The sequence below is a fragment of the Typopeltis vanoorti genome, chromosome 16 (genome assembly GCF_054136105.1).
Source record: "Typopeltis vanoorti isolate ZY-2024b chromosome 16, IOZ_Tvanoo_1.0, whole genome shotgun sequence".
Taxonomy (NCBI): domain Eukaryota; kingdom Metazoa; phylum Arthropoda; class Arachnida; order Uropygi; family Thelyphonidae; genus Typopeltis; species Typopeltis vanoorti.
The window spans coordinates 3,639,238-3,664,273 of NC_143564.1; the positions used below are offsets into that span (position 1 = coordinate 3,639,238).

Below are 25,036 nucleotides of genomic sequence, written 5' to 3' on the forward strand. Positions count from 1 at the left end.
GACTCCTTCCCAAAGCATTTTGGGTGAGTTCTCACCAGTCTCCAAAAAGATCATCCAACGAGTTGATGCTTCTTGTGCAAACCCACTAGGAATTACTCTAGAGTCTAGTCTAGTGGGACTTGCCTGACTTTGAAGGTTTCAAATTCTTAGTCTTACTTTTGCTCTTACTAGCTGATGATCCGTACCACAGTCTGCTCCAGGACAAGTATGCACATCAGAGATACTTGTCTTCCACAGTTGGAGAAACAGAATATAATCAAGCTGGTGCCTTGACTCATCAATGTTAGATGTCTAAGTATAAACCTGTTAAGAGATAATTATTAATCCGTTTTGTTATGAGATGATCTCTATTAAAATTGTTTTTTTATTCTGAGTGTTATACACAAGGGTTCAATTCCAATTAGTGAAATGACTTTTAACTGTTTCTTTTAGAATCCAGAAAATCATTGACTCAAGACCAAATACACAAAATATACACATTTAATAAAACTAAAACAGTATATACACTTTTAATAAAATTACTTAACTACAAAATACTGGATCCAAGGCCTTCTAAAATAAATCTACACTTTAGAGATTTTCTTATCCAAAAATATTAGAATCACCCATTCTCTACTCATTCTATTACTGGATTGTTTAACTATACTTAATCACGTCTACAGACTAAACACCTTATTTCACAACAAAAATGTTCATAGTCAGTTTCTTTGTTAGGGCCTTTTCCCAAAATATAAAATGTTCTTCTTTTCCGCTAGGATCCTTTTTTTTTTCCTTTTTATATAGCACACAATATTATTGCTCCTGTCTCACTGACGTATAAATACTCTCATCTCTTTCAGTTCAGTTTGACCCACAGTTTACTCATTTTTGTACTGGAGGGAAAAAAGTTTCTTCTACTACTTCAAAAGCAACATATCTAAGTTGAACTAATTCCTTTGCCCTTTCCAGTAGAAATAACAAATAGATCTGCCATCCTTAAGACAGATGAAACTTTCCAATCAGCATTTCCTTGAACATTCCTTTAGAACATCGACTGTAATATCTTCTTTTATTTACTAATTGCTTGTTGACAGTCTCAATTCCTCCAGTTTAAAGACTCACAGTTTTACTATTCCTTTTCGGAATCTACTATTAATATTCTTCCAGCTGTCACATAAAACTAAATAAACTTCATAAGAACAAAATTCCTCCATTTGCATTCTTAAAACTTCCATTAGCTCTTTCTTGTTTCCTCCGTTACTTCGATACCGAACGCTCTATCTGTCATCTGTCAATCACTCATCAAACTACCTGGCGAGCATGCACGCTCCATGTAAAATGGCAAGCGAGAGGTTACATATAATGGCTGACATGTCTCTGTTAGTGTAATGAGAATGTCTTTATAAAACACAACATATAATTTTAAATTACAATAACATTTCTGAAAGTAACAAAACTATCCAAATCCAGTAAGTATCAATAACAGGCACATCGCAAGTGCCGAATATATGTGTTATGAAACCAAAACTAAAAATATACTAACATAAACAATTTGTAAAAATATTCATAATGTTAAATTGTGACTATTTTTACAGACCCATCATGTGTGTTTTTGGAAGCAGGTATTGGTAATAACTTATCTGTTAGCATAGGCAAATTCCAACAGTCTTTCACCATAGGTGTTCCGTTCATCCAGACTAAACATGCTACACTGAGTCCTAACTCTCATACTCTTTCCCACTTTCACAAAGTTCCTTAAGATGTAAAGTACATCTCTCCTTAGTAGGCAGTCCAAAACAATCTGTAAGTTTTCATAGAGTTCCTCACTCTCTTCATCAGGCCTATCTGTATGGGGTGCATAAACTATCATGATTAACACATTAGTAGGATGAGCCTTAAATCTAATACAAACTGTCGTGTCATTAACAGGATTATAACCAAGAAGGGCTATTGCCTGAACTCTTCTCCATTCTATCTGGTCTCTGTAATTCTCATGATGTCGATTTTATATCTCTCCATCTCTTTACAAATAATGTAAAGAGATGGAGAGTTCCCTCCTCTAAGATTAATCCCATACTTTCCGCATTTCTCATTCACAGTATCACTGACTTTTGTTGGCGATGATAATATACTTCTTGAACAGGACTTTTTGCCTAAATCCCGAATCATCTCTGATTTTTCTGTGCTACAACCAATACAGCATGAGATGTATTATAAGTCGCAACCATATTAGCATTTTGGAGTGAAGTTACTGCAAGAAAAGTGGTAGGGTTGCAGAGTCCCCTTGTACATATCTTGGAGATTTCAGTCCCAATTCATTGTATGTTCTCCATGTGGGTTGGGATGTCGGCCTACTAGGTGAGGCCAATACCTAGGAGAGAAAGCAGACTCTCCCACTACATAAGATGACAAAATAGAAACGATTCATTCCTAGCCTTCAAATAGCATTAAGGGTCAAAGCTGTATAACTGAGAGGAGACCTCCACATTGCCTTTAAAGGAATGCGGAGAACCGACCAGGGCTTCTGACCTAATGTCCAATCCTCACCTTCTTGTGGTGCACCCTGTTGGGTATCTACTTTGATACTGAACGAACGAGGATGGGCTGGCAATTTGGGATTTAGCCGACCAAATTGTATTTGGTCGGCTAAATGAAATTGGAAATTGAAGACAGTGTTCAAACCAGTTTTAACTTATGGATCCGAGAGCTGGGTCAGAAGTAAAACACTTGACCAAAGACTAGAGACCACAGATATGAGAGTCCTGAGTAAGATTATAGGCGTGAACAGATGGCATCAATGGCAGTATCATATTAAAAACGAGGATATTAGGAAAGAACTTGGCATTGTCAGCATCCAGGAATGCGTTAGCAGAGCTAATCTCAGGTGGTATGGTCACTTAAACAGAATGGGCGAGGAAAGATTAGCAAAACAAGTGTTCTCTGCCAGGTTGGCAGCAAAATGACCCAGAGGAAGACCAAGATATAGGTGGATTGATACGGTACAAAGTGCCTTAGACGATAGAAATATAAGATCTGATAATGTTGGAGTGATGACACGTAACAGACTGATCTGGAGGAAAATTGTAGATAGGAAGTTAGTAATGATGTAATTTTTTTTTTCATGTAGTACTATCATATCCTGTACACCCCTTGAGGGTACATGGCAGGAATTTGATGATGATGATGAGAAAAGAGAAGAAGCAAGAAGAAAACGAGGAGGGTGGGGATGGATGGGGAGGAGAACCAGTCTACAGATAATATAACAGATATAAAGGATGTCCCAAAATTTACGCAAGATTTAAATTTAGCACCATTTGTGCGGTAAAGTGTTGCCAACGAGGAAAAAAAGACAGCTGACAGTTCAGGGTTATTAAAAATGGAGCGCTACACGAAAGAACAACACATTTTCATTGTTGAGCAATATTTTAAAAATAATGAAGGTTTGGCAGCTACAGGTCGCAATTTTCGTACAAAATATGGTCGGAATAGTGATTTAACTTAATCAACTGTGAAAAGATTAATTAAAAAATTCAAGGAAACTGGATCAATTAGTGATCTTATACACTCTGGCCGTCCTTTAACAAGTCGTTCAACAGAAAAAATCGAAGCAGTTCGTGAGAGTGTTGCTGAGAGTCCAGGAACATCAATTCGGCACTGTGGTCTTGAATTGGGCATTTCGAGAAGCTCTTTACAGCGTATTCTCACAAAAGATTTGCATCTTTATGCTTACAAAGTTCAGTTGACTCAAGAACTGAAACCTACTGACCACACACAGCGAAGAGAGTTCGTTGAATGGATTATGGAACAACAAGTGGATGCTTATTTTTTGAACAAAATCATCTTCAGCGATGAGGCTCATTTTCATCTTGATGGCTTCGTTAATCGACAAAATTGTCGCATTTGGGGTTTAGAAAATCCACGAGCGATTGTTGAGAAACAAATGCATCCACGTGTCACTGTTTGGTGCGGATTTTGGGCTGGAGGCATCATCGGTCCATTCTTCTTCGAAAATGCGGCTGGTAAGGCATTAACAGTTAATGGTGCTCGCTATCGCGACATGATAATCCAGTTTTTTGTGCCTAAATTGCAAGATATGGATGTGGACGACGTGGTTTCAATAAGACGGTGCCACATGCCATACAGCCTGAGAAACAATTCAATTACTGCATGAGTCATTTCCTGGTTGTGTAATTTCCCGTTTTGGTGATCAGAATTGGCCGCCCAGATCATGTGACTTAACGCCATTGGACTTTTTTCTTTGGGGTTTTTCGAAGTTTAAGGTTTATGCCAACAAGCCCACGACCACCCATGCCTTGAAGGAGGAAATTGAGCACTGTATCAATGAAATTCAGCCACATTTATGCAAAACGGTCATGGAAAATTTTGACAAAAGCGTGCATATGTGCCAGCAAAGCCGTGGAGGCCATTTACCTGATATGGTTATGCATATTCCATGCATAACCCTATGCTGTATACTTTATGAATCAATAAGAAATTACAATTTTTAATTAAAAACCTGTGTTTTTTATCAAAATTACTTCTCGCATGAATTTTGGGACACCCTGTGTATATTACGTTGGGGGGGGGGGTGCGGACATGCATTTTCCAGATCCATTAATACAGGACTCCAATAATCCACTCACCACAGGAAATTGATCAGGGACAGACAAGTGCCAAGTGAATTTTTCAGCCTTTTTCTAAATGTATTCACAATATATTATAATTTCCTTCGCTTATTTTACTTTTTTTTTTTTTTTTAAACGTCATCTCATTCTCTGTCAAGTTATTGATTATTGGTGACTGACAATGAATGTATTAAAGCATTCACTATGGTATTCAAACACTACGGTATTCCATTTTAAAAGAATCACAAGAACACTTGCAATTTTAGTTGCTAGTTTCCCCTAAAAATCATAATATAAACAAATCACCTTCTTCCATCCTTTTATCTCCTTTAAGGTTCAGAAGTGTATTATTTTTCTTGCTATATGAAAGACTACAAAAAAAGTTATTAAAAACTCAACCTGCCATATCTTCTTCCAACAATTGGTCTGTCGTCATTGTTGTAACATAACATTGATAACTGTTAAACATTTTTCTATCCACATGAAAGACTTCATAAAAACATTTTTTAAATCAAATCTATGCATTTATTTAGTTCAAGATTAACCTTACACATATACAATACACATACATATGTAATAGGCAATCTATTATTTAAAAATAATACTTGTGCTTTTCTCACAATATAGATTCATTAACAAAACGACGAGGCAGTTATAAACACACATTAAAATTGGCATAATCTAATTAAATACTGCAATACATTTTATTCTCTGAACGTCTTTTATCTCTTATGTAGGTGCGCAATTGTAATATAGTATTGTCGTAAGCTTATTTTCACAGCTCACAACATGAATTACCATTAGTGTAATTAAATGCTTGAAATTTTTATATTAATGCTTTATTTAAAATAATTATTATTTAAAAAATATACTTATCTTGGCAAGACAAATCAAAGACTGAATCATGTGACCGAATGCATCGTGATGAGACTTCATATCTCTGCCTTTCCCCAAACCATGGTGGAAATAAGAATGTAGCAACCAAAAAAGTTAAAAATTAAGTTTTGATTATCTTCTTCAGATACCCCACCACGTGAAAGTTAATTGATTTCAAATGTGCTGGGTGATCGAATATGATACATTCGCTATCAGAATCAAAGGAACTGTGGTTCCAGTTCACGTCTATCACCTGATTAGCAAACACCAAGGAGGTCTAGAACCAAATTCAGAAAACAAATGTTATCTACTCCACTTGTCTCTCTTCAATCTTCAAGAAGGAATGCACAATTGCTCACTAAAGACAATTGCAGATACTCTATGGGAGAGTTTTAGCAACACACTCTTGCAACCCAGAATTCTTCACTCCCAAAAATAAACAAAGCAAAAACATGAAATTCTATTCATTTTCAGTCTTGAGGATTACAACAGACTATTGAAAAAAGAAAAGAATTGAAAGCTAATTTGCATCAGTGCTGACCAACTGCCATAGGACCCAGAGAGGCATCCATTATAAGAGGATTAAATCTGTCACCATCCTCTGTGGATTAATTCTTGTAGATAAGCTTATATGTTTTTTAGACATACTTCTAATTTTTTAAGAAATGACAACATAAAATGTTAATTATAAAACTTTAATAACTACCTATATTTCAGCAATGTTGCATTACCATCTTCAGGGATCACAAAACAATGATATGTGCATGCAGGCACTCACGCTAAGCAAATGAGGCTGAAGAAAGGCAACTAAAGTTTTAGTTGCCTTCCTTTAGTCAGTCCTAGAGTCCTAAAAGATGCTCTCTAGCGGGCTAAATTGGGTTGTCTTGGCCGTTGGTTGACGATCTTAGAATGCATGCTTCCCGAATTTGGGCAGTCTCATGCACCCAAATTTGTTGAGGTTTGGGAAGTCTTTCAGAGCTGAGGCTGATTCAAGGAATAATTTTTCGTACTAGCACTTGCTGCAGTGTGATAAAGTTGCTTTCTTCCAGCGTATTCTGTGGTGGTGTCCAATCCTTGGCAGCAAGTTCTGATAGGTTGCATTGGTGGAACCGGATGTAGTCCTTGTGTTCGGATATCCTGATATTGGCTGTCCTCCCTGTTTGGCAGTAGTAGGGTAGTTTGCAACGGCAAAGGACCTAGTATACTCCAGGTAAGTCTAGGGTAGTCTTTGGAGCAGATAAGAGATGCTAATTTCTTATCTGGTTTGTAACTAGTTGTGAGGTCATATTTTCATAGGATTTTTGTTAATTTTTTGGATCTACCTCGGTAAATGGAATTGGCAGGACAGCCAAAATCAGGATATCCGAACAAGGACTACATCCAGTTCCATCAATACATCCTCTCAGGACTTGCTGATCAAGCATTAGACACCCACCACAGAATACGCTGGAAGAAGGCCACTTTATTACACTGCAACTAGTATAAGTAAGAAAGATTATTCCTTGGATCAGCCTCATCTCTGAAAAACTTCCCAAACCTCAACAAATTTGGGTGTATGAGACTCCCCCAAATTTGGGAATCTTGCATTCTAAGAGCATCAGCCCAATGGCCAAGATAACCCAATTTAGCCTGCTAGGGGGAACCTTTAGGACTCCAGGACTGACTTCAGTTGTCTTTCTTCGGCCTCATTTGCTTAGTGTGAGTGCCTGCGTGCACATATCATTGTTTTGTGATCCCTGAAGATGGCAATGTAACATTGCTGAAATTAGGTAGTTATTAAAGTTTTTATAATTAATAGTTTACATTTATTAATATATTTATTAATAGTTGTCATTTTCTAAAAAATTAGAAGTATGTGGATTAATTGATCTAGTTATTCAACAGAATTTTCTGTGGATTGAATTTTTGAATCTGGTAATCTGGCAATAATTGAAAGCCATTATTGCCTTTCCAAAACTAATTAAGGATCAAAAATGCCAGCGAATTACCATCCAATTGCTTTGATCAGCTGTTTGTACAAGATCATGGAAAAAATGGCTAGCCTTTGTCTTTTATGGTTTCTGAAAAGTAACAACTCCCCCTCCCTATCCCCAAATCACAGTTTGCCTTCTGAAAACATTTTGCATTAAATGATTCAGTCTGACTAGAAGCATCCATTGGAGGTGCCATAGAAAACCAATGCTCTGTATTCATGTTAGTGAGTATGGAGCATCAGATTTCTTTAACATGGAAAAAACATATGACACAGTTTAGAGGTTTGGTGTATTAAAAGACCTACACAGCTTTGATCTCGGAGGAAACGTCTCTCTCTCTTTATAAAAACTTCATATCTATCTGTATATTCCAAGTCCAAGTGGGACTTATGAGAGAGGATTGGTCCAAGTGGGATCAATCCTCTCTTGATCCTTTCTCCGGTGCTATTTGTTGTCAAAGTTAACTTGATAACAGAACAATTTCTTCCAGCTGTAAGCAGTGCCCTCTGTGTGTATGACTGACTCTACCATCTTTTGGCATTCTTGTAATATGATGGTCATAAAGACATAGTTGCAGCAAACTGTTGATTATCTTTTTAACTAGTCACTGCAAATGGATTCAGATTTTTTGCTACAGAAAACTGTATGCTTGCATTTTTGCTGAAACTATGTTTATCCTGACCCAGAACTAAGACTAGGACAAATAATCCTAGTTGCAACAGAATCAAGGGAGACTTGTATTTGACAAAAACTATCCATTGCACCCTAGCTTGCACTTCTTGTGGATGCAGACAGATGTTTATTACTCTTGAGATTGTACACCTGTTAGACAAAGGCAATTATGGATTTCAAGTCTATGCTTGTAGCAGAGATAGTACACTCTGATGGTTAGGTCCAATCTACCATGACTATTAGAACTGCAAGTGGATCATTTTGAACATCAACTACCTTTATCACTTCAGCAGCAGCTGTCCTATATGTAACCATCTATCTACTGGTAGCTTTTTCAAACACAGAGAGCAGAACACAGTGATTTTGTACTTGTCTATTTATACAGGTAATTTAATTTAACGCATTCGCTGCCAACTACGAGTATGCTCGTAGTTCGTTTATGAGCTTCACAAGCCAACTACGAATATATTCATATGTCGATTTACCAACCTCCTATGCCAAACACGAGTTAACCCTTAGTATAATTACCTTAATTTGGACCCTTGGATTCTGAATAAAGCAGATCGCATATCTGGGGGCTTGGTAGAAGGGAAATAATTTCAACTATAATATAGTATATTATATATGTGCCTCAGAAGCCAACTACAAATATACTCGTATGTCGATTACCAACCTCCTGTGCCAAGCGTGAGTTGATCCGTAGTATAACACATAATTTAAAATTAATAAAATCAATCATTAAAATAAAAAACAATTTATTCAAATTAAGAATGGTACATTTTAAAACAATTTTCCACGCACAGTGGTGGTTTTTCCTGGCAAACAGGACAATAATAGCATGTTTCACGTTGTCATTTGTTTCATGTAGACACACGGCATGGCTTTGTCGGGCGATTCTTTTTTTCTGTTGGTGGTAAAATTTCCAAGTAATGAAAATCCCGATTCCTCCTGATATTCTCTGATGCTTTAATCTCATCCATTCCAACAAAAACTGAGATAAATTGATTTCTAAATTTTAATGCAGTCATTGCATTTCTAGTAATCATGTTATAAAATTTATGCGCATTTTGAATGTATACCTCAAAAATGTGTATTGCAATTTCTTTGGCCATCTAATTGTCTTTCGTAAGGTGGAATAGTAAGAAAGCATTTGATCAGAAAGATCGGTGCCTGACATACCCAAATTATAATTCCTAACAATATCTGGTTTTAAAATCCTATGTTGTTATATAGCCAGTAAGTGAAACTTAATCCGCTTAATTTCTATTAAGTTGCCAGAAAACTAGCCGTTTGGCTTTTCATTTTAATTACAAAATATCTGGTTTTAATTGAAATTTACCATTCAGATTTTGGGCTTCAACCATTTCAAAATTTGTGCATATTACAAATGGAAAGAACTTCCCTCAAAATACACAAAGATTATTGAAGAAAACTGAAAGAGTTTGAGAACAGGAATCAAACCTTGGAGATTCAGTGGCAAGCCTTGAAGAAAGCCCTGATTGATTCAGCTAGAGAGGCATGTGGTGAAGTTGCCTGCAAGGATAGAAAAATTAGAACTCCATGGTGGAGACAGGAAGTTAAAGAGGCAGTGAAGGAAAAGAAGAAAGCATATCAAAAGTTCCTGGCAAATAAGTCAGCTTGTGCTCTTAGAGAATACAGAGACAAATGCAAGAATGCTAAACAAAAGTCATGGGAGGACTTTGGCAAGAATATAGAAAATAAATATCAAGAAGGTGGCAAAATATTCTGGAGGTTGTTGAAGAAGCTTAGGAATGGAGGAAAAAGTGCTGTAAAAGGAGTTAGAGATGATAAAGGTGACATGAAAACAGGAGAAAAAGATATTCTTGAAGTATGGAGTAATTACTTTGAAAAACTACTAAATGAAACAAGCAGTGATGACAGCACAGTGATAAAAAACACTGACCAGACATGCAGTCAGGAATACATATCCATTTTTGAAGTAGAAAAAGCCATCAAAGGCTTGAAACGTGGAAAGGCAGCAGGAGTAGATGATATTTGACCAGAAATGCTGAAGTATGGTGGTATAAGAGTCTTACAGTGGCTGCACTGCATAGTTCAGAAAGCCTGGACAGAGGGACGAATTCCCGATGATTGGAGTAGAGCTCTCATAGTACCCATATATAAAAAGGTAAATAAAACTGAATGTGAGAATTACAGAGGTATTTCCCTACTGAGTGTTCCTGGGAAGATCTATCCAACTATACTTGCGAAACGGTTGAGAAGAATTGTGGAAGAAAAGCTTGGTGAAGAGCAAGCTGGATTCATACCAAATAGAGGCTGTCAGGCTCAGATCTTCACTTTACGACAAATTGTCAAGAAAGCATGGGAATATAACAAAGATCTGTATTTAAGTTTTGTCGATTTGGAAAAAGTATATGACAAGGTGCCAAGAGAGAAGCTATTCAATACGCTACAGTTATATGGTGTCAATGTGGCATTATATCAAGCAATACTTAGTCTTTATTTGAGTTGTAAGTCAGCAGTTAAAATTGATGGAAGTACGGCAGGATGGTTTAATGTTAATTCTGGTGTGAGACAAGGATGTACATTATCCCCTCTGTTATTCACTATCTATATGGATAACATTATGAAGGAAAGTGGTATTAAACATGATATCAAAATTGGAGATGTTAATGTCAGATCTTTGCTTTATGCGGACGATGTTATACTTCTAAATAAATCCGCTACAAGTCTGCAAGATTCTCTGACTAAATGGAATAACTGTTGTAATAGATATGGTATGAAGGTCAGCATTAAAAAGACAAAGACAATGAAAATAGGCAGAATAATTGAAAATGTCAACTGTGTTGTGAATGGAGAACCTGTGGAACGAGTAAAACATTTCAGCTACTTAGGCACGATTTTTAGTGATGATGGTAAATTAAATATAGAAATAGACAACAGAATCAGCAAAGCTGGTATGATGGGAAGTCAATTGAATAAATTCATCTGGAATAAGAGAGAAATTAGTCGGAACACTAAATTAGCTGTATGCAATTCAGTGTTCAAACCAGTTTTAACTTATGGGTCTGAGAACTGAGTCAGAAGTAAAATACTTGACCAAAGACTAGAGACTGCAGATATGAGAGTCCTGAGAAAGATTAGAGGCATGAACAGATGGCATCAATGGCAATATCATATTAAAAACGAGTGTATTAGGAAAGAATTTGACATTGTTAGCATCCAGGAATGCATTAGCAGAGCTAATCTCAGGTGGTATGGTCACTTAAACAGAATGGGCGAGGAAAGATTAGCAAAACACGTGTTCTCTGCCAGGTTGGCAGGAAAACGACCCAGAAGAAGACCAAGATATAGGTGGATTGATACAGTACAAAGTGCCTTAGACGATAGAAATATAAGATCTGATAATGTTGGAGTCTTGACAAGTAACAGACTGACAGGTGGATTGATACAGTACAAAGTGCCTTAGACGATAGAAATATGAGATCTGATAATGTTGGTGTCTTGACAACTAACAGACTGATTTGTAGGAAAATTGTAGATAGGAAGTTAGTAATGATGTAATTTTTTTCATGTAGTACTATCATATCCTGTACACCCCTTGAGGGTACATGGCAGGAATTTGATGATGATGATGATGGGATAAATAACAGAATTCTAAAATTACTAATTTGTCTGGCACCTTTACATTTAATTTTACCTGCTTGACATATCAGTATGTATAAAGTTTTAAAATGCATGTTAAGATCTGAAGAAATTATAAGTTAACCACTTTTAGTTTTATTCAGAACTTAACAGAATGCCTTACATTCCAGGAATCTCAGAACCTATACGTAGAATTTTGAAAAAGTACCAGTTGATTCCCACATATGTTCCTATCAACAAAATTTCCTCTTTATTGTCTTCTGCAAAGGATAAACTGTCATCTCTATCTTTGGCTGACATTGACCAAATATCATGTGAATGCGCTGTTTCTTATTTTGAACAAACTGGCCGTTCTGTGGAAAAAAGAATTAAAGAACATCAATATTATATTGAATACAACAAACCTCAGAAGTCCTGTCTAGCACAACACAGTATTAACACTACTGATAATATCCAGTTGAATAAAGCTATTCTCCTCCATAGATGCAGGTTCAAATATGAACACCTTTTTAAAGAAAGTTGTGAAGCTATTTTACACTAACCGAATTTAAATCGAAATGATTGTCTCTCTCTCTCTCTCGAAGATCTAGGAGACTTTTGTTGTATGTAATCAATAAAAAAACCAGTTATCTCAATAAATAATAATTAATTAATTATTATTTTCTATCATTTCCTGGCACGCGGCAACAATTGTATTTTAATAGGTGATCCACCGAATGTTTGTTACTTGTATTCCATTTCTATAACTGTTTGTGTGACACTGAAGATGTACTATTAGTTATAGTATGAAATATCTATACCTTATTAATTAAAAAGTTATTACTGTGGTCTTACGTGTTCTTTTAATAAGATTAAGCCTGAAATTAAACTTTGGCAGTCCAATCTGAACATTGTTCTTAGAGAAGTTCTTGCTCAGCTCTGTGGGGAATTCTCATCTTGCACATGCCTTCCTACAGAAGGATGATTTTTTTTTTTATATAATGTGATTCCCACTCATGAAAAGTTGTAACTTATAGTAAGTTAGTGCTGTGAGTGGGCTAAGGATTTTTTATAAATTTTATATATATATATATATTTTTTTTTTACATAATCTAGCCTTTCTCTAGAAGCTAAACATGGAACTTTTTCAAGACACTTCAACTTCAGTCCTCCAGTAAGTGGATCATTGGTCTCACACCTGGGGATTCATTTTCCATCTATAAACAATCACAAACATCCATGTCCGCAGTGGAACTTGAACTCATAGCCTATTGGTGTGGAGAGCATATCCACTCTAATAGTTCATATTTTAATTGACTGTTTATATATATATATAGTGTTAGCAGATTAAGAAGTTCTTGATCTGCTAACACTTAAAAGACACACTACAGGTCAAGATATTTCAGAAAACCTTCTAACAAGTTTACAGAATAAAAATAAAAATATTAATAATATAGTATGCATTGCGACTGGTGGCATGCCTTCTATGATTTCGAAAAATAAGGGGGTTGTTAAATTATTCTCCACTCATATTCTACATGGAGTTATTTCATTTCATTGCATTTTGCATCAAGAAGCTTTAGTTGCAAATTCTTTGGGATTATTGCCACAATTAAAAAGAGTCATGGATGTTGTTGTGCCAGTGATCAGTTTAATCTGATTTCAGGTGTTGAATCACACTTTTTGACACATTTTCAGAGGAACTATATAGTCAACATAAAGATTTAGTGACATTTACATCTGTATGATGGTTTTCAAGAGGAAAAGCATTAAAACGTTTTTTTTTTTTTTTTTCAGTGCTTAAAAGAAGTAACAATTTTCTTAACCACTAAAAACTGTAACGTAAATCACGTGAAACTTCTCAGTAATCCTGAATGGATACAAAAGTGTTGTTTTTTGCTTGATATGACAGAACATTTTAATAAGCTAAATTTGAAGTTGCAAGGGAAGGGAAACCAGCCTCACAATTACTAGAGGAAGTCCTTACCTTTGAACAGAAATTAAGAGTGTTTTTCGAAGATGTTACTGAAGAAAAATTTATATATTTTGAAAATCTAAAAAATTATAGATTGAATTTAAATCAAGAAAAAGTTGATTGCAAAATATTCGCTGAAATGATTACTGTAATTTTAGATTCATTTACAAGCAGATTTCAGAATTTTAAAAAACATCAGGAGATGATGAAATTTATATTACATCTGTTAAATTACAATTTAAAATTAATAGATATTTGAAGCTTTTTCTGGAATATCAATTGCAGAATTACAAATGGAGCGTCTGGAAATTCAGAATAAAAGCATCTGGGGTACAAAAACTTCAGGAAATGGTAGCACAAATTGAAGAAAATGAGGAAACTATGGAATAAACACCACAGGAAATTATATTTAAATGTTGAAATTCTTTTTCAACTACTTATTCAAATGCCAGGGGACTTGCTTTTGGGGTTTTGACTCTTTTTGGTTCAACGTACAATTGGAAACAATTTTTCTCTTTAATGAATTACATTAAAAATAAATATAGGAACAAATTGACTGATGAAAGTTTTGAAAGCCGAATTACTATTAAAGTGCATGACATACAATCCAGATTTAAGTAAATTGGCTGAGAAGATGCAAAATCTAAAGTCTCATTAGTGAATTTTAAATTAAAACAATCAAATATCTATTAAAATACATAATATTGTATTTTTGTTCAGACTAATTCTTTTTGCAATACAAATTCTGACATTTTTGCAATATTATACTTACTTAAACATGTTTTGTGATTAAAAACTTAATCAAACTTAATGTTTTATTTATTGAACATGTAAAAAATTTATATGCAAACATAAAAGTGGTATTTGATATCTGGAAGTACTGAATTAAAAACCAATTTACCTAAGTTTGAACTAACTGCAACTTTGAGTCACCAGGAAAAATCGAATCGATGTTGCTGCTCCCAAAATTTTGTTTTAATTATTTTTTTGGGTGGAATGGCTCTTTGGTTCAAAAAGATTCCCGACCCCCTGTTCTAGGTGTTCAAGAAAAAAGTTGGCTAAGTTAGATGATAAGGGTGAGCCTATTGCTGTTCCTTCCTGTTGTTTATATTTTATCTTTCCATGTGAAGTAACCTGATGTGATTTCAAATTTGAATAATTCCACTGTGTCCCACAGAAATTTTTGGGTTAACAGTTCTATTGTTTCTTTGTGAGGGATATTAGTGAAGAGGAAGACAATGTCGAAGCTTACTACCATGTCCGTATCTGCTAGTTTAATGCCTTTTATCCTTGTATGAAATTCTATGGAATTTTTTATTGAAGAGGCTGAGTGACGGGATGGAGAAGGTTAGACAGGAATTTTGAAATTTTATATGTAGGACTGCCTATAGAATCCATAGTAGGTCTGAGTGGACAGTTACTTTTATGTAATTTTGGTGAACCATATCTTCTAGGAGGTTGTGCATGGTATGTTTTGAGTCTTGATGGTTTCTTGATCTATGGATGTTGTTTCATCCAGTAACTTGTTAAGTTTTTTGAATTGGTAATGATCCTACCAAAAGTCAGTTCAAAAAAGTTAACAAGTTATTAAGGTTCTGTTGTAGGTTTTTTTTTTTTTTTTCTTAATTATATCAACCTGGTACTTTAATTCTTCTGCTTGTTCCTCTTTCCATTGATATTTCATATGCTATTACACCTCCAAATCAAAAAAAAAAAAAAAAAGTAGAATAATCAAAGAAAATGTGTTGAATATTTTGCATTTCTAATTTATTGCATAGAACATTATTACCAAATATGAATTAGCATCATCTAAATGTATGTACTTTGTAGATTATATAACCATGTAAACACATAAAAATGTAAATATAAATTATAAGAAAATTTTATTTGAAAACATTCACAAAATTAGAATATGTTTTAACATGGTTCAAAATATTATAATAATTTGAAAATAAATGCACAAAAATTACAGTCAAAGGGATACAGCACGATAATTAGTACTTTGTTCCATCCACCTTAGCTTTTATGACCATTTGTAAACAGTTATTATTATTATTTTATCAAAACATGCCCATATGTCTACAGACTAGAAACAAGTTCATTTTTGTCTCTTGGGACAACTTCTTGCAGACGTTTTTTCATAATTCCCCACAAATTCTAAATGGGGTTAAATCTGGTGAGTTTGCCGGTCAAGAAATTACATTGATTTGCCTTTCTTTGTGCCATCTAGTAGTGGTCTTAGAAGTGTGACAAGAAGCTGAATCTTGCTAAAAAAGGAAATCACCATCACATAAATCTTCTGATTCTGGTAACATAGTTCTGAAGAATTTCTTCGTACATTTTGGAATTGACTCGTACAATACACAGCCTACCTGGACTCTCTGCAATCATATAAGCCCATACCATGACAGAGTTTGCAAATTTCACTGAATGTTTCATGCATTCTTTATCAAATGCTTTTTGCTTAAGATGCCATATGCATATATTTTGATTTTGTATGAAAGTATGCATTCATTGCCAAAAGTACCCTTTTCCAGTCCTCTTTATCCCACAACAGTCTTTGCTTACACCATCGTACTCTAGCTGCCTTTTACTTGGAAGTCATAAGCTGCTGCTTCTTAGGCACACATAATTTAAAACCCAATCTGTGAAGTTGTCTCAATGTCGTAGATTTAGACACATTCTCACCTAGTTCTTTTCGTCTTCTGTGAAAATACCTTACACTTTGGAAGCTGTTTTTCTTCACGATATTTTTCAATCTCCTCTCATCTCTTGATCTAATTACCTTTCGACTGCTATTGCAGCAATTATTTTGAAAATTCCAGATATTAGAATACTGTCTCAATTCTCTACTCACTCTTGCTCGAGAACATTTCAATTCCTTAGCTATGAACTGTTGAGTTTGGCCTTCTTTGTTTAGAGACACCATATGAAACTTAGCTCCCGATATGTCACTCGTTCGACCCATGTTTAACAAATGATTAACTGAAATCCATGTGCAAATTATTCTTCACACACGAGTCAGTCCCATAGGTACTGAAATATATGCTATTTCTATGCTCTCCTCCAAACCAATCGAAAAAATTTGGAATATTCTAATATTTTGAACCACTTTAAAAATTATTCTAATTTTGTGAATGTTTTCAAATAACAGTTTTCTTATCATTTATATTACGTTTATGTGTTGACATGGTTATATAATCTATAAAGTACATAGATTTAAATGATATTGGCCAAGTGATTAGCATATCCATTCTCCAGCCAAAAGGCTGTGGGTTCGAATCCCATCGTGGGCATGGATGTTTGTGATTGTCAGTTAAAGTACTTAGTGGTGGTGCTCGGTGGTAGATGCCGTTGGTGTAGATCATGAAGGTAGTTGCGTTTCGTTGTAGTTGGTGGATTGAGCAGTGGAGATGGAGAGTTGTAGAGTAGGTGCCCTCCCTTGATGAGTCTTTGGACTCCCTGCAGGTGTCACATAATAATAATTATTATTATTTTCTGCATAATAAATTACAATTGTAAATCATATAACACATTTTCTTGGATTATTCTAATTTTTTGATTTGGAGATGTATATGTATAGTTATTATTTGTGAGGAATCGTTTTAGGGAGAGGGTGTTAGAGAGGAATTTCGGATGGACTGGAAAGTGTACAAGATTGGTGGAAACATAATTCAAAAGTAATCCTGAGCTGTGCAATCTGCAATCGAGGTGCTTGGTGAGACATCTGGAAAGATTAGAGAGCAGAAGGAGGGTTGGTGGTGGAATAATGATGTACAAGTGGCAGTGACAGCTAAGAGGAAGGCAAAGCAGAAGTGGGATGAGTCAAGAGTGGAAGAGGACAGAGAGGTGTACAGAGAGAGAAAGCAAAAGAGAGTTGTGGCACAGGCCATGGCATATCAAGATCTGTATGATCAATTAGAAACAAAGGAAGAACAGAGAAAAATTTACCAACTAGCGAAATGTAGAAATAAAGCAGCAAAGGACATCTTACATGTGAGGCAGATCAAAGATGCTGAAGGAAGAGTATTATGGAGGGATGTGGACATAAGAAACAGATGGAAAATATACTTTGAGGGACTTTTGAATGAGGAAAATGCAAGGACTCACAGAGGAGATGGGCAGCCTTCTGAGGGGATGGTGCAGAACATCAGTAGAGTGGAAGTGACGGAGGCCATGAAGAGGATGAGGAATGGAAAATCGGTGGGCCCTGACAGAATTCCAGTGGAGGCATGGAAGGCACTGGGGGAAGAGGGAATTGACCTGCTGTGGGACCTGTTCATGAAAGTTTGCCAACAGGAAAATATACCCGAGGAATGGAGGCAGAGTACTCTTGTCTCCATCTACAAGGGTAAAGGGGATGCACAAGACTGTAAAAATTACAGAGGAATAAAGTTCATGTCCCACACAATGAAAATCCTAGAAAGAGTTCTTGATGGTAGATTGAGGAAGGAGGTGGAGATTGCAAAGGAACAATTTGGCCTCATGCCTGGTGGATCAACAACGGATGCTATCTTTGGGTTACGGCAGATGATGGAAAAGTATCGAGATAAACAAAGGGAGCTACATCTGGCATTTATTGATCTGGAGAAAGCATACGATAGAGTGCCAAGGCAAGAAGTCTGGAGGTGTCTGAGGGAGAAGGTGCCGGAGAAATATGTCAGGTTGTTGCGGGAAATGTACAGAAATGTGAAGACAAGTGTTCGGACCTGTCTGGACAGACAGAAAGTTTTCGAGTAACAGTTAGCTTGCATCAAGGGTCAGCATTAAGTCCGTTTCTGTTTAATATTGTGATGGAGGTGGTAACAGAGGAGGTGAGAGAAGATGCCCCTTGGACAATGTTGTATGCAGATGACATCTTGCTGTGTGCAGATTCAAGAGAAGAAGCGGGAACTAAACTGGAAAGATGGAGAAAAGTACTGGAAGAGAGAGGTATGAGACTGAGCAGAAGTAAGACAGAGTATATGTGTTGCGCAGTGGGCGGCGGCCAGGAGACAGAACTGGAGCTGGAAGGAAATGTCATCAGGAAGGTGAGAGACTTTAGATACTTAAGTTCAACAGTGAAAGAAGATGGAGGAGCTGAGACGGTAATGGGATGCAGGATACAAGCGGGTTGGAGGAACTGGAGGGAGATGGCTGGAGTGTTATGCGATAAGAGGGTGCCGATCAATCTGAAAGGCAAAATTTATAGGACAGTAGTGAGGCCAGCTATGACATATGCTATAGAAACTGTGGCCCTAAGGAAAAATAACATCAACAGGATGGAAGTAGCAGAGATGAGAATGCTTAGGTGGATGTGCGGTGTGACCAGAAAGGATCGTCTGAGAAATGACTATGTCAGGGGAACAGTGAAAGTTACGAACTTAGGAGCGAAAATACAGGAGGCAAGGTTGCGATGGTTTGGTCATGTGATGAGGAGGGAGGACGAATATGTGGGAAGAAGGGTCATGCAGATAGATGTGCAAGGGAGGAGGAAGCGTGGGCGGCCAAAGAAGAAATGGAGGGAGCTGGTAGAAGAGGACTTGAAGATGAAGAACTTGGATGTGGTGACAGCCCAAGACAGGAAGGTGTGGAGGAGACTCATTACAGTGACCCCACTTAAGTGGGAGAAGCTGCACAAGAAGAAGAAGAAGATATGTATAGTTATTATTTACTGTATAACAGGTATTTATTTCTGTTTGAAATATATATTTTCAGAAATTATTTTGTTTTCTATATAGATCCTTGGTGTTCAAATTTGGAAGAACTGAAGATTTGTGGGGTTAGTGAAGTGACATGCTACATTTTAAAAGGAACTGTCTTATGTGAGATTGTGTAATAGGACTTTTATATACTTAATCATTTTGTGAAATATTTATGTAAACTTAGGATTCTCATTGTGTTACTAAATGTTTCATGTAAATCTTTTTATATTTCAAGTCTTTTGAAACAGAACTGTGTACCTAATGCCTGACTGTCTTGCATGCAACCACACATACACACATACATGTATGCTATACATTAAATGCTTCTTGATATTTTTTTTCCTTATAAATTACCTTTAATGCATTTCAACTTAATTATATTTACTTAGTTTATTTTTTATTTTCTTAATTTTTCTTTTCAGAAATGATATTTTTGGGTTAAAATAGAATCTTTATATTGTTTATATATATATCACACTTGGAATTGCTTTACAGTTCATATACAGCAGATCTGAGAAAGAGAAAAGTACTGTTTGTTTCATTCTATTTCATTTTCTTGAATTAATACAGTCATCCCTGTTAGCTGTAGTGCATAAAAGTATTTTTTCAGCTACTTTGTATGTTAAACATTTATGCAAATACTGTCTTTTATGCTGCCAATTATTTATGTGATGAAATTAGGAATACTTTGCCAGCAATTTTCTTTGTATAATATAATGTAGTTCTTTGTATGAGTTTGTAGAGTACAGCTCAGTGGGAAAAATGTGTAATATTTCAGAATTGGATGTTTTTCTCCCCTCTTTTCATAACAAATTGATGTTAATTCATTTTTGTTTACTAAAGATTATGAATTTAGTGATTTGTAAATACTTCAGGTATTGTGTTCATAGTGTCTATTGGTTTATATTATTTATTTTTTAAAAACAAATCTCATCTCAGTGCATTGAGATAAAATCATTTGCTCCTGATTGAAAGGGGCTAATGATATGGCTGCATCTGGTAGCTCCAGTAAAGCACAAATGTCTTTGGTAAAAGGAAAAAACAACAAAAAAAAAAGGAATATATTTCCCTGAAGTCTTATATATAATAGTTTGTATGAAATAAAAAAAAATAATAATAAAAAAAAACAATTGTTTTGAAAAATTGAAGAGTTTTAATTTCTTAGCATTCTTAGCATGAATGTACGTTGCTATTTCAACACTTTTTTTTTTTGTGGGTAGATTGCTGTTATAATTCTCTTTTCAACATTTAAAGATTTAGTATAATCATTCTTTCATGTAATATTTATTAATTTTTTAGAAGTATCAAAAATGTTTAAATTACTTGATCGTATTTTTCTTCATGTCTTGAAAAAAAAAAAAGGAAAAAAAATGTTATCCACATAACCTGATATTTGACTTTCTCAAAATTAAAAAAAAAAAAAAAAATCTTGTTCTTACTTAGAATCAGTCATCTGTTATAAATGATTTTGAGTATGACTGAGATGGGGAAAAAAATTCGCTTTCTTTTACAAATTGTTACGTATGTTTTTATTTTATATTTTACCTCTATTGTTCTCCTTGTGCCTACTGAGATCTGGCTTCTAAACTGACTTTCTGGGGCCATTTCTCTCTTTGAGCTCTGGTGAAATTTATTTGTTTATGCTGCGCCAGTCAGAGCTCTAGGATAGAAATTCTTATACGAAGAAACTTTCTTAGAATTCAAGTAATACCTTATATAGGTTAAGTAGTTAGGTAGATTGAGTTCTCAGTATACAGTCATGGCCTTGACAATCTTAAATTCCCCTTTTTCTCCTCTAAACATAGGTTCGATATTTTCGTGAGTGGTAAAATTCAATCTCTTACTCAGACAAACTCAGGTATACATGGGAAAACACATTTATTATTTATCTAAGATAAATTATTTATTTATCTATTATTTATCTTTGAGATTTTTACATAACACAGTTATGTAAAAATCTCAAAGTGTCTCGAAAATCTCTCTCTTTTCCTTTCTAAACTCTGTCCATTTTATACCTTCGTCACCAATAGATAACACATAAAAGGGAAGATTTGTACATTACCACCTTGTTAGATGTTTTCTCAATCCTTCTGTCTTCTTTGTTATAGATTGTCCCTCTGTACGATGGATTGCCGTCACATGCTCATCCCGAATTAGCCACTTGTTTCTTCTGGGCTTACGAGCTTTTCGTGTCACCGCTTCTAACACGATTTACCTTCAAAGGAATCCTTTGCTGCTTTCTCATCAGTTAGATCCACACCGATGGTCTAAAATTCGAACACTGCCATCATCTCGTGCTATATTTTCTTCGATTCGCATCGCTCAGCAATGGGAAACATGCTGCCACTTTGCCATCTTCACACATCTTGTCGAGTATCAGGCATGTGATCCGCTCGGGAACTTTGAGCAGGAGACCCATGGGGAGGGCACACGCGACCGGGGAACACCACAGAAACCAGGAGAAAAATGTAAAAAGAAACAAAAAAAGGCCCCCTCTCAACGATGTGAATCCGTTTTAAACCCCATTATAGCGAACTCTTTTCGCACTCCAAACTTGTCTATGACGCTCTCCCATTTGCTATCACCGAGTGACGTCACCTCCTTGCTGTACGCGTATCGCTTTTTTTTTTTTTCGGGGAAAGCGAATTTCTTGCGCCTTCCACGAATGCCTATTCATCACTCATTACATCATCTTTGGTGGTCAAACTGCAACCTTTGAACTTTTGTTCGCACGATGATACACGACTTTATGCATGGCATATTTTACCATTGATGTTTTCGACAAATTAAGATTCCACCTATTTTAGACAATAACCTTAAACTTAGTACAATTTAATATTTATTTCCTCCTTCGATTTCATTTTAATTTAAGATTCAACCTCTTCTTTTATATATTTTAATTCCTTTTTAAGCAAAGTTAATATCTACATCTTCACATATTATGTCTTGTTTTGCCAAGAGTACAAGTGTGCTTTTGCTTGATATTGTTCTCTTGTTAAATCTTGAATGGAGCAGTTCTATTCTTGATAGAGCCATCATTCAAGATCTAACAAAATTATTGATTCTATATTTTAATTAACCAAATGTTAATGCAGAAGGGGTTGCTTAATAGGCAATGCCAAATAACTGGGAGTAGACCTCCACATTGCCTTTCAGGAATGCAGAGAACACAGTGGAGCTTCTGACCTAATGTCCAATCCTCGCCTCACATGGTGCACCCTGTTAGTAAGTATCTGATGGGTACTGAATGAATGAAGATGGGCTAGCATTTTGTGACTTAGCCAATCAAATTCTACTCTTTATTGACTTAAACCACAAATGCATAATTAGGGATTATAGACACATTAACACAAGAATATTTTAATATTCTTGTGTTAATGTGTCTATGCACATTAACACAAGAATATTAAATGTGTTAATGTGTCTTAATGTGTATATGCACCCTGTTAGTAAGTATCTGATGGGTACTGAATGAATGAAGATGGGCTAGCATTTTGTGACTTAGCCAATCAAATTCTACTCTTTATTGACTTAAACCACAAATGCATAATTAGGGATTATAGACACATTAACACAAGAATATTTTAATATTTGCCAAATATTTCATCTGAAACTAACAGACTATCTTCAGTGGCTACATAGGAACCGTTTTTTACAAGATGGAATATCAACAATTGATCATTCAAAAGTAGAACGAGCCGTGTGATGTTACATTGCTAAGCATTAAAGAGAGGAAAAATTTCATCAGAGTGATGACTACATTTTAGGTATTAATTCACAATTTCAATCTTAATTTATAAATAACATTAGACTAATGTAGGAATTAAAAGTCTCAATTTTAAAAAAAATATTAATTATAATTAATAACACATTAATTATTTAAAAAATAATGTGTTATCCTGTTATCCAAGACTCACCTTCTACACAGATGGCGCTATAAATTTGAATGCCTATTCAAAGAGATTGCTGAGGCCTTACTTCAATGCCCTAACTTGAATCGAAATAACTGTATATCCTTATCAAAAATATGGAAAAGTTTAATCAGGATAACATTTTTTTTTTTTAATTCCTACATTAGTCTAATGTTATTTATAAATTAAGATTGAAATTGTGAATTAATACCTATAATGTAGTCATCACTGATGAAATTTTTCCTCTCTTTAATGCTTAGCAATGTAACACCATGTGGCTCATTCTGCTTTTGAATGATCAATTGTGTTGGTATTCCATCTTGTAAAAAATGGTTCCTATGTAGCCACTGAAGATAGTCTGTTAGTTTCAGACTGAAATATTTGGCAAAAATTAAAATATTCTTGTGTTAACGTGTCTATAATCCCTAATTATAATGTCACAAGTGTCTCTCAAGAATAACAAATGCATATGATGGTACATGATGAGATTTTATGCTGGCTGGGGCATTGCTCAGTTAAACAAGGCCCTACTGTTTTTCTTAGAGAACTAGTGCAGGCAGTGAAAAGTTAGCTACTAGAACAAGTTCCATCTTAACATTTAAAAGAAGAAGAATAAATCCAACATCAAAAGAATTGAAGATAAGAACTATCAATATAAGGAGTGTTAATGGAAAGAAAATTGAATTTGCAGAAGAATTGGACAAGTATGACATTGATATGATTGGCATTACTGAAATGAAGACAAACAGATGAGATTTTACTAAATAATAAGTATAGGATGTTATATTTAGGCAATAGTGATCAAGGAAAGGAAAGAGTAGCGATAGCATTCAATGCTAAACATGACGATAAACTTCTTGATTGGAAGGCAATTTCAAGTAGCGATGCAGGCACACTTCAAAATGGGGAAATGGAGACAATGAAACTTATTTGTGGCTATGGTGCCATAAACAGTTCTAAGGAAGAAGTGGAAGAAATTTTTAAGTGATTAGAACAGGCAGCTGACATAAAGAAAATGGAAAAAGTGGTTCTTGTTGTAGATCTAAACAGCAGAGTAGGAAATATCCCATCAATTATATAGGAACATTTTGAGAAAATTTGGAGAAAATGGCAATGCTTCAAGAAATAAGAAAAGCCTCATCGACTATGTCATTATTGATAGTGATATCTTCATGCTAGTTCCAGATACAATAGTGTACAGAGGATTTGATATTGGAAGTGACCAGTGCTTTTTTTCTGAAAAAAAAAAAGGTACTGGTACTCACCATGAATGAAGATGTTATTACAGCAACTTCCACACTTTCAACATATCCTCCGATATACCTTCGTTGTCTTGCTTTGTGCGCTGCACTCTCCTTATGATCGTAAATCTTTTTTCTTAATGACATTAACTGTTGTTTGCGAGATTCTCCAAAAATGACTGATTTTACCATTTGACCACTCCGCTGAAATTTTCATTCTCATGTGTTTATCGACGACAAGACTTCTGACATCACAACACGCTTTGCAGCCCAATATTTTATTCTTGACATACAGCCATTCATTTCTCTCGCAGAAGTCATTTTTCTCCAAAAATGTCCAACATTCGGGCCAATCATTATCAGAAGCTGCTTCCTTTTGACCACGTGGATCTTCGTCTTGGTTTCGTGATCCTCTTCACCAAGTGTATTTTTGGTAGTAGTTTTCTGTTTTACAGGATCACAAGTAGATTCAACAATTTCTGCTTCTTCTGCCT

General features: G+C 35.3%; 1 protein-coding gene across 1 annotated transcript in view; it reads left to right on the forward strand.

The window, feature by feature from the left end:
- LOC150097833 (transmembrane protein 50A) overlaps positions 1-20,538 on the forward strand; it is a 138,662-nt gene extending 118,124 nt beyond the window's left edge. Inside the window, exon 6 of the mRNA XM_090406085.1 lies at positions 19,427-20,538. Coding sequence (XP_090262211.1) covers positions 19,427-19,472 — 46 coding nt within the window. The 3' untranslated portion in view covers positions 19,473-20,538. The remainder of the gene's footprint in view (positions 1-19,426) is intronic.
- The last annotated feature ends 4,498 nt before the right edge of the window (positions 20,539-25,036 follow it).